Source organism: Plecotus auritus (assembly GCF_963455305.1).
Source record: "Plecotus auritus genome assembly, chromosome: 2".
NCBI lineage: Eukaryota > Metazoa > Chordata > Mammalia > Chiroptera > Vespertilionidae > Plecotus > Plecotus auritus.
In genome coordinates, this window is record NC_137771.1 from 199,415,110 (window position 1) to 199,429,890 (window position 14,781).

Here is a 14,781-nt window from a genome sequence, read left to right on the forward strand (position 1 = left end):
TTAGCTTAAGCTTATTAATGTTAAACTATCTTCTATACTTTGAACCAAACTAGTTAATAAAAAACATTAAACTGATTCTTCTGTGAAACATCTCTTTCCCTGCCTTCATAAAGACACAATTTTTTTCCCCATAGCTATGTTTATGTGCATGTAGAGACTTCAATATTCCCTCAAGAATAACTTCATTGGTCCTGATCAGATAGCTCAGTTAGTGTCGTCCTGATATGCCAAGGTTGCAGGTTCAATCCCTGGTCAGGGTACATATAAGAATCAACTAATGAATGCATAAATATGTGGAACAACATACCAATGTCTCTCTCTCTCTCTCTCTCTCTTTCTCTCTCTCAAATAAATAAAAATAACTTTGTTAGCAGATATTAAACAAAGCAACTGGGCTAAGTATCATACTCTCTGTGTTTGCACCTTAGGAGAAAACATAGGGGGAAAGCTTATTGACATTGATTATGGAAATAATTTTTTTTGGATAACATACCAAAAAAAAACCCAGACAACAAAAGAAAAAATAACAATTGGGATTACATCAAACTAAAAAGCTTCTGCACAGCAAAGAACAATCAACACGGTGAAAAGGCAACTTACAGAATAGAAAAAAAATTGGCAAACTATATCTGTGATAAGGGATTAGTATCTAAAACATATAAGAAGCAAAATCAGTATTTCAAAGGGGTATCTGTACTCCCATGTTTATTGCAGGATTATTCATAATAGCTCAGATATGGAAATAACCTGTGTTCATCAATGTATGAATGGATAAAGAAAATGTAATATATGTATATATAAATGTATATGTACTAGTATATATAAACACAAATGCAAATGAATGTTATTCAGCCATAAGAAAGAAGAAAAATCTACCATTTATGACAACATGGATGAATATGGAAGACATTATACTAAGTGAAATAAGCCAGACAGAGAAAGAAAAATACTGCACAATCTCATTCATAATGTGGAATCTAAAAAAAAAGTAGAGTTCATGGAAACAGAGTAAAATGGTGATTGCCAGGGACTAGGGCTGGGAAAAATCAAGTGATATTGGTCAAAAGGTACATACTTTCAGTTATAAGATGAATAAGTTCTGGGAATATAATGTATAGCTTGATGACTATAGTTAAGAATACTATATTGTACGCTTGAAATTTGCTAAGAGAGTAAATTTGAAGCATTTTCACAACACAACAATAAAAAGTAATTATGTGTTAATTTGATTGTGATAAGCATTGTACAATGGGTAGATATACCAAATCATCACATTGTACACTTCAAATAAATATAATTTGTCAATTAGACTTCAATAAAGCTGGAAAAAAAGATTTAGTTTAAAAACAAAAGATGCATAATTGTTGTTGATGTCTTCCCAAAAAGTATGTTCAAAGGGAAAGAAGTTTTCATAAGCTGTGCACACTGTGTGTGTGTGTACGTGTGTGTGTGTGTGTGTGTGTGTGTGTGTGTGTGTGTAGTAATGTATGCATTTTAAAATAAACTGAACCATAAGATGTTACTTTTTCAATAGAAAAAAAATATATAAACAACGTCAAATGGCAGGGAAAACTTGGTACTACCAAATATTTTATTTTTAGCCACTCCACTAACATGCTAATAATAGGGTTTTATTTAAGGGGAAATCTGAATTGTATTGAAATATTTTAGGGTAAACATTCTGAATGCTAGAGCTTAATCTTATATTAACTAAAAATATTGTATTTGGGGCTTTACGCTTCTCTAATGATATTGACACTTCCTTATAGGTAATTCATTTAGTTGACTAATAGACATACAGATATAGCAAATATGTAATGTTTAACAAGTAGAGACCCAGTAATGAGGAATATCACAAGCCCAGAATAACAATCCTGAATCAACATCAGTTAGCCTGATCTGTGTACATTATAAATGAAAACAAGAGCACTGTTCTACAATAACCCCAGCTTTATGAATAAACTATAAGTTTTCTGAGAATATAAGCTGGAAATGATTCAGTGTTAAGCACTATGTCCTTGGGTATTCATAAATTCTTTTGTGGGCTTTGCCTATAAATGTCTCTATATTTTTAAAGAGTATATTTCAAGTATTCTAATATGCAGAGGAAGTCTGCAATTTGCCATACTAAGTAACAGGGGAAAAGCTTTAGAGTAAAACCATTTTTCTCATTTTATATAAGTTCACTGCATTTTTAATGTAGACTACGGCTCCATCCCCCGATTATCTCCAAGTTGTATGAAAATTATACCTTTTTCTGTTTCCATGCATAAAAATATCCAACATGTAAACCTTATATTACCAGCTCAATTCCATGGACCAACAGCAATGGCATCACCCCACAGCTTGTTAGAAATGCAGGTTCTCAGGTCCCCCCCCTCCCCGACCTACTACATGAGAATCTGCTTTATGATCCCAGGTAATTCTAATATGCAGAAAGTCTGGGAGGCACTAATTTATGGCACTTCATTAATTGACCTAATTTTCTGTAAGTTAACTCTATCTAAACAATCGGTATACAAGTATTCCACATGCGTTCTTTACTTAGCAATAGTCGAGATTTAATGTGTAACAAAATCACCAATGGAACTTGTTAAAAATACAGATTTTCAAGTTTTTCCTCAGAGTTTAAAATTCAATAGATCTACAGTCAGGCCTGGTTTCCCCATACCACGACTCTCCTGGACTGATTTAAAGTTAATGATAATGTCAATTCTAGTGAACAGCTCCAAATCATAGCAAAATACCTAACAGAAGAAAATCACATCTAAGCGGTTTCTGTTAAATTTTTTTAACGTTTTGAACTCTTTTTGAAACTATGAATCACAGAATAAATATTTGGTATTAAGTGTGCCTAGTTCCATTCCTAGAACATGATAAGATCGTTTTTTCTTCTTTTTTTCTCCCCAACCCCCAAAAAGAATACCATTATTTCAGCCAATGGATAACAAAGCAATTTACTAGAGACCTGCCCCCACTGGAATCAACTACTTCTTGTTCTAGAAATAAGATAAATATATTCTGCAAAGTACTTAATAACTCTCCAGAGGCCTCAAACAAATGCACCAGAAGCCATCAGGTAACCAATGGAAAAACAAAAATGTGATACCCAATTACAGACATTCAAGTTAAAAAACCTCTTAGAACAAACAAGAACACACCTGGGCGGGGAGGGGGCGAAGGCGGGTGCGGAATTCAGCCCAAACCCTGTTGATTTCTGGTATCTGTACCAGCACATTTTTTTTCTAGTTAATTCTCTGGTTACATACACACCAAGAGCATATTTTTATTATTAATCTGCTTGCATGGTTTACTTTGAGACTTTTGAGAACGTGGTTGTAGTTTGGATTTCACTTGCAGCAGCAAAACACGGTGATATACCAGGCTTATAATCTATGCCAGGCTACTGAAGCCACGTGGGTTTTTAAAGATATAGCCAATAAACCATAGCTGTAAGCGCTGGGTTTGCATAGCCCTATTTTTTTTCTAACAAGCTTTGTCGTGGAACCACACAGGAGATGTTCAGTTTGCATTCTTCTATATTACACCATATACCGTCTTCAGAGGAAAAAAAAAACACATCAGAATTTTTGTGAAGCACCTGTCCCCATTCCACCTGTTACTGCTTGTTATATATAAGTGTACAGTGCCCATTTACTTTGGTGCCTTGAGTCTGCCTGATGATAAAAGATGTAAGATGTCCTTGTCTTAAATTTGAAAAACTCACTGTTTCCAAATTTCATCCAGAGGTATTTTTATACAACTTCTGAAATAAAAAGCAGACCTGTTCACATGTTCACTATTTACTTTTATTTTAAACACCAGCACAACAAACACAATAACATGACAAGACTGTTACCTCAATAATACTAATAACATTCTTGGACAAGTTGGCTTATAATTTACATACATTGTTTTTCTCTGGAGTTATTCTAAATATTATCTTAAGCTGTACTGTAAAACACAAATCTTAAACATATGCCAGTTGCAAACATAATGTGCTTAGTTACTATTTTTCTCATTATTTAAGCAAAATGATTTATAGTTCCTCGAAATCATGTCCATTTGTGTTCATTGTTTCGGGATGCATGACTCGTCCCATGAACAGGATTGTTCCTGCATTGGGTTGGAAGTGAACAAAAGAGGGGATAAACAACAAAAAAGATATTTATGTTTAAAAAGGGGATATTTATCTATCTTCTTTCTTACAACAAGCAATATTCTAAAAATGAAAATATGTTATTTTCAAATATCACTTATAAACAATGTGGGGAAATTATTTCTCTTTAGCCTATTAAAAAAGTTCTGTTCTCATAACAGACTTACCTGTTTTCCTATTTCTGATAAGAAAGAAAAATGGATGGTCGACAATCACTTGAGGATACAGCACAGCCATCCTACTAATGGCAATCATTCCTAGGTGCAGAGAGAAGGTAATTACATGTCTGCGATGTGCAGGGACTAATGAGTAATTTCTCCAAACCATCTATATTTAATGCAAAGGCAATGGTTTACGGGAAACACGATTTTAAAGACTTAAAGAGAGAAAAATTATAAAGGTGCTAACATGACTTGGAACACACACACACCCCACACACACCACACAGTTTCCTATCTCTACCCCACCAAAAAAATAATAGGACAATTTATTCTGCCCCTTACAAAACTTTTAGTCTCAGTCACAGATAAATACTTATGTCTTTACTAAAATGATCTTTCAGTTAAAGGAAGAGAGAAGAAAAAAACTAAAAAAACTAAGAGTTTTTTTTTTTTATATTCTCAAATTATTATTTCTTTAGTCTGAAATAGGTCTTTTTTATATAGCAAATCCCCAGGCTTCTAGTAAGTGGCCAGAATGGTAGTGATTAAAGGGGAAACACAGCAGTGAGAGACTCAATGCGTTTCCTACAGCTGGGAAACTGTTTCCCTGAGATCCTTATTATAAATGATAGTTTTATACTTGTTTCTGGGTGTTTCAATTGCAAGAAAAGGTCACTATTAAATTATGTAAATGTTAAGCTTTCTTGATGCCTGAGACTACTGTGTTTCTATTTCCTCCTGAATATGCTGTTCCAACTTGTGCTATCCTTCAAATGGACAAATTTATGCAAAGGTAGAAATAATGTATGCAAATGTGATATTACATTTGGAAACAAACCCAACCAAATAAAAGGAGAAAAAGAAAGGCAATTCTTATTTAACCAGGGAAGTCAGAATCATCGAAATGACCAAGGATCTTTGCCACTTTGCTTTGGACACATGGTTTATGTCAAATTCCTTGATTATTGCTTTACAATTATTATTTCATTGGTATTATTATTTAGTTAAAATTACTTATTACATTCTATCAGATACTCTTGTTTATGTATGTGCTTTTAAAATAAAAACTTTTTAAAAAAATATATTTTTTTATGGATTCCAGAGAGAGGAAGGAGAGGAAGAGAGAAAGAAACATCAAGGAGAGAGAAACATTCATCGCTTGCCTCCTGCATGCCCCCTAGTAGGGATCAAGCTAATAACCAGGGAATGTGCCCTGACTGGGAGTTGAACCCTGACCTCAAAGTGAACCGTGACCTCCTGGTTTATAGGTCGATGCTCAACCACTGAGCAACACTGGCTGAGCAAAAATCAAAACTTTTCACTGACAAAATTATAAACTAACTTCCACAAGTAATTAGGTAGGAAGAAAAATGTTTAAAGGGCAGTAGGGAAAAATTTAAGATAGTGAAACAGGCAGCACAGCAGGAAAATCTATCCTACAGAGCTGACAATGCCCTAAGCTCGTTTATTAGCGAGAAAACGGGACATGGGAGCTACCGTGCGTGGGGCCCTGGAGTGAGTGCACGCTTCGTAGCCTACTTAGAAAATTCTAGCTGGTTCAGCATTAGCTACACTTCTAAGTGAGAGGCGAGCCAGTCTAAAAATGACCCCCGCCCCCCACCCATGACTGCTTCAAAAATACAAATCTAAAAATGGTGAGGAAATTGTAGAGAACAACTTGGCACCTGAGGTGGCAGCAGCCTCCGAGCCCTCTTCATTCACCTCGATGAAGGACTTGTGAATTGCCTTGGAAAGGAAAATCTCCTTATTATCTGCAGAAAAGAGAGGACAGAAGCATTTCTTCAGTATCAGATATAGTAAAGCCTTTAACTCTTTAGTTAAAAAGATTTGAAAAGTATGAGAGACATACTATACTGATATAGTATATAAACATAATTATATCAAACATAGATAACATTGTAAGATTACATTTAAGATTTGAGAGAACCATCAAAGATGTGTATTCTGATTAGTCCTCATTTTATAGTCTCTTTTTCCCTTCATTTTTGTTGGTAATTTTCCCATTGTTTATTTTCTGTATAGTCAGAGAAAGTGGAAAGTGGCTCTGCTTGAATAGCAACTTCAAATTAGTTCACAGCTCAGTATAAAAATATCTTACATGTTGCATTCTAACTTAAAATTTAAAAAACACAAATGAAAACAGGTAGAAATCCAGATATAACCAAAATATGAGATTTTTAAAAAAAAATTTAATCTCTAATTACTATGGTAATGTAAATATCTTTGGCAAAGACCAAGAAAAACGATTTCTAAGTTGTAGAAATGTGACTACATAAAGAAGTTACTTTCCATATAAGTTCATTGATTTATCTGAGGATTACCCTATAGTCAGAGGAAATAACACATTTTCAGTATTAAGGGGACTGTTTTTGCCTTTGAATTGTCTTTCTATATACACTTACTTTTAAATTAATGGCTGTAATCTGCTGAATTGTGTTCTCTCAAAATTCATATGTTGAAGTCCTAATCCACAAGATTTCAGAATGTAACTATATTTAGAGGTAGACTCAAGTTAAAATGAGGTTAAACAAATATTACTGTGTCCTTTTAAGAAAAGGAAATGTGGACACAGATAGGTACAGAGGGAATGATGGTTAATTTTACATATCACCTTGGCTGGGCCACGATGCCCAGATATTTGGCCAAACATATTCTGGACATTTCTGTGGAAAGGTTTTCTAGATGAGACTAACATTTACATGGGTGGACTTCAAGCAAAGCAAACTACGCTCATCATGTGGGTAGGTCTCATCCAATCAGCTAAAAATCTTACTAGACCAAAAACTGACCTCCTCTGAGCAGGAAGGAAATCTGCCAGACTACTGCCTTTGGACCGGAACTGAAACGTCCCTCTGGGTGTCCTGTCTGCCAGCTTATCCTTTATATTGTGAATTCCCAAAGTCTTCACACTGTGTGAGCCAATTCCTTAAAATAACTCTCTCTCTCTCTCTCTCTCTTTCTCCTCTTTCCCTTTTTCTTTCTCTTCTTCTCCTTCCCCTTCTTTTTCTTTATCTCTCTTTCGATAGGTAGTAGATAGATACATATGTACATCATACACATATACATACATATGAGAGAGAGAGAGAGAGAGAGAGAGAGAGAGAGAGATTTTTCCTATTGGTTCTGTTTCTCTGGAAAACCTTGATAACATGTGAAGCCATAGGAAGAAGGCAGCTATCTACATGCCAGGGAAGGAGGACACAGAAGAAACCCACCCTCAAGACACCTTGATCCCAGACTTCCAGTCTCTAGAACTGTGAGAAAATAAATGTCCATTGTTCAAGCCACTCAGTCTGTGGTACTTCATTATGGCAGCCCTAGCAAACTATACAAGACAATAGCTTTCAAACTTGGGATTCCAATTTTCCCCAAGATTAAACAAAACAAAACAGTGCCTGAAATACAAAAATAAACCATAGCACAAGGAAACAAGATAAAGAATTACTCAAGTTTGTACCCCGCCCTCTGTTTTCTCAATTGCAGGAGGTCTGGTTCAAACTTAAAATAAATAACTTCGTTGCTGATGCCCAGCACCATTCAGTAAAAGTGAAATTGATTTCTCATTAGGCTGTTTAGTAAGATTTTATAAGTAACCAAGTCCTATGTACATTTTCTTTTCAAGTTTTCAAAAACACAAATGTCTTAAATGGATAGGGAATGATGTTCAGCAACATTTTGGGTACATCTGTTACACAGCACCTGCTTATTTTGAATAAGTCCCAAGACAACTGAGTGACATCTCTGCACATACTTTTAATAGGGATATTACTTCTTCCGCTCATATTTAGGATTCAGATATAAGCACTGAATTATGACTTAGTCCATCTCAAATACTATGCTATCTTCTTCTAGAATGCATTTGATGACTGGAAGAAAAATAAAAAGCAATGAAGTTTTTACGTTAAACAAGTATAATTAGCTCTCTCAAATCTAAAAGACTCATTGTTTTTTTAACCAATAAAAAGAAACAGTAAACTATATCGGCAGTTAACTGCTGCCGTATTATTTCAGACTCCGCTGCCCATTTCATCAGTCTGACAGTGAAGGGGAGGTCATCCACCAAGAGCCAACATTATGGCCCTAAATGCAAAAGTGACAGAACCCAGTTCCTGAATGGTAATGAGTGTCCACACTGCCAGCTAAGTCCTCTTCAAATACTGAGGGGAGTTCTCAACGACACCATCTGGTATGTCAGCCACAGCAATTCACCCAGAGGAAACCACTTCCAATAGCTCCTGAGCCTGATCTGCCAGCTGTGCGAGGCATCTTGAAAGAAGAAATATTGCCCCTTCAACTCTGACCTATGTCCTAGTGTAACTTCTCTAGTCACCGAATCTCTCATATGCCCTCAGTTACCCACACAAAGTGCTGGCGAGGGGAGGGGCACTGCTAGGTACTGTGACAGAAAGATCAAGAAAACAAGGATGATGAGGGTTCTTGCAAGAGAGTGTTATGTAAAAAGATAATGAAATGCATCTATATATATAAAAGCCTAAGCAACCGTTATGACAAAACGACTGGAACGACCGGAACAGCCAGAATGACTGGTTGCTATGACGCGCACTGACCACCAGGGGACAGATGCTCAACACAGGAGCTGCTCCCAGCCGGCAGGCCCTGACTGCCAATGGGGCCTGCCGGCCAACGTCCCAGTCCCTCCCGATCGGGGCCGGGCCCCCAGGCTGGGATGGGGAACCAGGGGTGGGTGGCGGTGGACGCAGTCCCTTTCCCAGGGGGGGCAAAGTCTGGCTTCCTCCTCGGGGCCAGTGGCCAACCTCTCAGGTCCCTCCCCCTGGCCCTTCCCCCAGCAGGCAGGCTCCGATCGGCCCGCTGCCCACTCACCACCGTGGCAGTTGACCCCTACCCCCGGCCCCTCCCGATCGAGGCCTGCTGGCCAACTTCCCAGCCCCTTCCTGCGCTGCCAGCAGGTCCCAATCACCTGATCGGGGCAGGGCCCAGGGCTGTGATGGGGAATCGGGGGTGGGTGGCAGCGGACACAGGTGGTGAGGGAAGGAGGAGGGCGTGGGGCAGGGATGTGGGGAAACTGATCAGTCCTGATCGCTGGCCAGGCCTAGGGACCCCACCCATGCACGAATTTCATGTACCAGGCCTCTAGTCTTTAATAAGATGCATGAAGAAGACAGCATTAACACAAAAAAAGAACATATCTAAAGATACAGATGAGAATTTTAAAGAATCACAAAAATACTATGTATAATTTCCTACAGATAAATGCTAACCAACTTTATGAGGTGTACTTTATTTACTATAAACTGTATCTATTTACAATACACAGTTTGGCAAGTTTTGAGGATGTTTACATCTGTGAACCCACCTCCACAAATAAGACGTAATATTTCCATTTTCCTCCCAAAATTTTTTGCTTTTGTATGCAGATAATTTTGAACAGGTTTGCCATCAGCTGGACACTTTTATGGTAATGTATAAATTGTAAGATTGAACCAAGGAATAAAAACAGAAGGACTGAATAATCCACTAACCATTAAAGTATTAGTTGAATCAGTAGACAAAAACTTCCCCCATCCTCAAAATTAAAGACTCCAAGCCTAAATGGTTTTCTGGGTGATTTTAATCAAACCTTCAAGGAACAGATAAAAATTTCTGTTAAAAACAACATTTTAGATGCTAGAAAAAGAAAAGTAATCTAAGTCATCTACAGATAGTCTTACCTTGCTATTAAAATTAAGCAAGGGGCAGTCTAAGGAAAAATAAATAAGCAAACACGCCTATTAACATGGAGGTATGTGTTTGTTTTGCTTTTTAAGTACATTTTTATTGATTTCAGAGAGCAAGGGAGAGGGAGAGAGAGATAGAAACGTCAATGATGAGAGAGAATCATTGATCGGCTGCTTCTTGCACATGGGGCATGTGCCCTGACCTGGACTGTGACCTCCTGGTTCATAGGTCGATGCTCAAACACTGAGCCACACAGGCCGGGGTATATGTGTGTGTGCGTGTGCGTGTGTGTGTGTGTGTTTTAATCAGAAAATTAAACCCAGCAAGGTATAGAAATACTTTTTAAAATGAGTTTCAAGGTATGTCACAATGTGTCATGAACAACTCTAACTTTCTCGAGTTCACATCAGAGCTTCCTCTGGTATGACCTTATCAAATGCAACCAATTTATGCCAATACCTGCTAACCCCCTCTCCTGCTTGTGCTGCCTCCCACCTCGCCTTCAGTGTATCACCTACCCACTCAGTATGCAATAGGAGGTCCTCCATGAGGTTACCTCTGCTTCCTTCCTTTATTATTCTTTACGCCACACACTGTGCTCCAGTTTATTTAAACAGCCATAGCCTGAGGCGCCACGCTTATCGCTTTTGTGTCTTTGCTTCCCCAAAAGCTCCTTTAACCTTTGTTGTCTGGTAAGACACCTAATCCAAAGTAGATGCTCTAGGAAAATCGATGGAGAACAGCAGCAGAGAGGGGAAGAATACAAAGACCACACACACACACACACACACACACACACACACACACACACTAAAGAACTTAAAAATCTAATCAATTAGAAGAGCAAGGGGGATGGCATCCAATAGACCAGTGTCATCATATACATTTCAAAGACAGCAAAAGAAAGATCCAGTCCCATGTTCTGACTCCCAGGGGTGATGAACTGCTGTGTGATGGACATCAAAGGTCTGCCGATGTACACAGGACCTCAGGACACTTAACCTTCAGAGAAACAGTACCCGTTTGGAAACACGAGTAGGAGAAAATGTAACAAATGAGAAATCACATCACAGACGCGGAGGAAAAAAAGAGAAAATGAATTTGTTTCTCTTGGGACAAACTTCAAGCAGTCATATCAAAATAAAATGAGGGCTGAAAATGGTTTAAGCAAGAATGTGTCTGCTGCCACCAAATTTTAGGAGGAGATTAGGTCACGCAGGGATACAGGCGCGTTAACAGCTTCCTATGCTTGCCCTCCAGTTTTGCTCATGGTCCCGTAATCATGTCCATCAGGCCATCTTTCCCGCTGAGCCATCCAGTTACTCCTCCAGGGCCCAGACCTTGTCTATTCTATTCATCTTCTATCTACAGTTTCTTTCACACTCCCAGGCACCAAGTAAGCACTCAGATATTTGATGAATCAGAACATGAGGGGAACTAAAGAGATCTATTTTACACTGATGAGCTCATCTTATTGGTTTGAAAAAAGATAACTCTTCTCTAAAAAAGATAACTCTTCTCTGAAAAAGAAAATAAATAAATCCAAAATGAATAGACCTACCAAAAAAATAAATATCCATACGCTGGCCCCAAGCAGTCTTCTCCTTCTGGCCACAGCAGCATTGCTGCCAAATGGCTGGTCCTACTTTCCTCGGGGCAGCGTGGAGCCAGGCTTTTCACACGGATACCACGGGAACTGGGCCAGCAAAGCCTAGGTTCCCCAGAGACGAGCTGGGCAATAATTCAAGCTCTTCTAAAGACAGCGGGGCAAAATACTTAGGCATTCATTCAGTCATCAAGCAAATATTTACCAGGTACCCTATTTGTAAGAGGTATTGTGCGGGGGCCCCAAAAGGCTCTCAGTATCTGTGATTAACATAATGCTGGCAGGATGGCCATCATGCGTGTGGATGCCGCTACTTCCTTTGTGGCACGCTTCCTAAACACAGCCAGTTTAAATAGATTTCTGCGTCATCAAGGACATGCTTAAAATAACAAAACGAAGAGCATTCCATAACAGGACCAAAAGCTAAATATTTTAGTTACTAAGATAATTTTAGCTTCAGCCCCACCCATGAACTTTAGAAAGGTTCCTAGAATTTGAGCTCCTTCAAGGTAGGAATAGTGTTTGTTTTACTGGATGGATTTCATTATAGACAAGCAAATATTTATTCATTTATTCATTCATTCATTCATGTACTAAGCACTTCCTATGTGTCAGCCACTGTTGATATACTGGTTATACCATGGTGAACTAAAAAGTTCCTTCCTCATGGGCGAAAGCAGACATTAAATGACAAGGGCAATTAAAAAGCAAATCAATAAATGACCACAATTTCAGGGTGTGGGAAGTGTAATTAAGAAGTAAGATTAGGTGAAGTGTTGGCCAGTGACAAGGGCAGGGGAGAGGAGCTACCTGACGTAGGGCATTAGGAAAGGCATGTCCAAGAAGGTCAATTTGAACTGAGACCTAAAGAATACAAAGGAGTTAGCCATAGGAAGACCTGAAGATAGGGTTTCCAGTGCAGAGACCCATACAAGCCAGGGGTGTACAAGGACTCAAAAGAGGGCTTGTGTGGCTGGAATGTGGGGAGTGAGCAGGGCTGGAGGTTTGAGAGAAGCCTCCACCCTGGAGCCAGCCAGTCGAGCACCATCCCCTCACAGCACAACACTCATCCTGCATCTATGCTGGGCCCTACTCCATGCTGGGTTCCGAAGATAGAAAGAGGCTATGACATAGTCCCTGCTTCTGAGGAGCTCTGAGGCCAGAGACAGAGACAGGCATGTAACAAACAATCTAAGAAAAACTTTGCATTATGAGAGTCCAGATGAGGGAACGTCAATCATCTAGGAAGGGATCGAGATATCAGTGGATGCTTTTGCGAGGCGTTGACATTTGGGCTGGTTCTTGAAGAATAGCAGATGAGTGAAAGTCAGAGAAGAGGACAAGGGCATTCCAAGCAGAGGATTATACTTGCAAAGTGAGATAAGCAGTGGGGATGACCTAATGGCCCAGTTGGAGCCTGGCTTATAGGAAGGGGGGAGTGGCGAGGATACACCTGATCTTAAGAGTTTGTACCATGATGCTAGAGAGATGGGCTTTGCCCAGAAGTAATGGAACATGTCTGCTTTGGTTTTAGAAGATACCTGCAGCAGCAGCTGTGAAAGGTGAATCAGATAAGCAAAAAAGGCAGGGGCAGGAAGTTCAAGTGTGATAACTGCTGCAAGGGTTTGGGAAGAAAGCAGGCGTGGACATGGAATGATGGCACCAGAGGAGAAATACAGCCCTCTGGCTTATGGGTGCAAGGAGAAAGACAACAAACCAGGGCAGGAGGGAAGGGTCAGTGCGGCATCAATCTAAGCACTGGAGTCTGACCTGAATATGGCTTTCTCTGTGTCTTCTTAACTCCTGCATTTTATTGGCTCCTTTATTAACACTTGTACTTTATGCTGAAAGATTTAGTAGTCATTTTTTCCTTCCTTACACCTTCCAAGAGGATTATCTATTAACCCAACTACTGACAGTGACTCATTTCCATTACAAAATAGCCCTACTCTATAACAGGATCCTCAATGCAATGGATAAGCATTTGAAATCGAGCCTGAGAAGAAAATGTTTCTTGGCAACCCTCTAGATTCCATGTTTATTGTAGGAGTCTTTACTATGCTTTATGTTAATGAAATTAGCATCAAAAACAATGGACATCAAATTGAGATTAAAAAAACAAAGACAATAAAGACAGAGCATCTCATCTTACTCATGCCTTCACTCAGTAAGTCCTAAGCAGCAAGCACAGGGCTGGGTGCTTCCCAAGCTCCTATAAGGATCCATCTTTGGGAGTTTTAAATTCTAGTCAGGGGATATCAACGCATAAATAATGATGAGATCAGATGTGATATGTGGCATAAATACAAGGACAGAACATTTTAAAATTGAAGGAGCGATTACTTCTGGTTGTTGTAATCATGGTGGCTTGATAAAGTTGGGGATGTTTATAGAGGTATTTCTGTTGGGAGAGATTTCATAAAGTGGGGAGCTGGGGGGATGTGAGGGGCAGAGTGAGTGTTCAGTTTGGCTGTAGCACAAGCCACACATAAGGAATCAGACAGCTAAGGCTGGAGGGAGCTGAGGCCTGAATGCCCCGCTGAGCAGTGGACAGTGCACAGCAGGCTGAAGGGAGGCTGTGAACAGGAACTGGAATGAGCTGAGAGTGAGTTTTAAGGCGATTAATCTTGGCAGTAGTAGATAAGCGGTAGATAAAACAGATTAAATGGAAGAGAGATTGGAAACCATTTAGGAGGCTATTGAAATAGTCTAGGACAGCAGTAATGGGAGTCTGAAATGAAGGCGGATGCCTTGAAATAGAAAATAAAGGAGTGGATTCAAGAGGTCTTAGCAAAGGCGTCTCAAGTCACTCTTTCTCGAGAAGCAGAACGTGAAGTAGAGTTGCTGCTGCTGTTGTTTGGGTCCATGACTAAATCACATTTGCTATTTTTGAAGATAACTATTTTATCACATGATTTAAGAATGTAGCAGCATCACAATAGTACCTAGTTGTTTTCTGGGTGGTTCTGAAGTTACAAAACCTATTAATCATGTTATTCTTAAAGCATTTCCTAGTTTTTAAGTAAGAATCTTAATTGAAGAAATAATACATATACGGGGTAAAATTTCAAACCAACAGTACACAGTATGTGAAACAGAACCTCCACACTTAAAATATCTAACAACCTCTGTCCAGT

The 14,781-nt window shown here is 38.9% G+C and overlaps 1 protein-coding gene across 1 annotated transcript in view; it reads right to left on the bottom strand.

Moving 5' to 3' along the window:
- Positions 1–3,245: 3,245 nt before the first annotated feature.
- Positions 3,246–14,781, bottom strand: part of SERPINI1 (serpin family I member 1) — an 88,408-nt gene continuing 76,872 nt past the window's right edge. The window contains exons 7-9 of the mRNA XM_080654083.1: positions 6,006–6,092; positions 4,327–4,416; positions 3,246–4,116 (exon numbers count right to left, since the gene is read on the bottom strand). Coding sequence (XP_080510209.1) covers positions 4,040–4,116; positions 4,327–4,416; positions 6,006–6,092 — 254 coding nt within the window. The 3' untranslated portion in view covers positions 3,246–4,039. The remainder of the gene's footprint in view (positions 4,117–4,326; positions 4,417–6,005; positions 6,093–14,781) is intronic.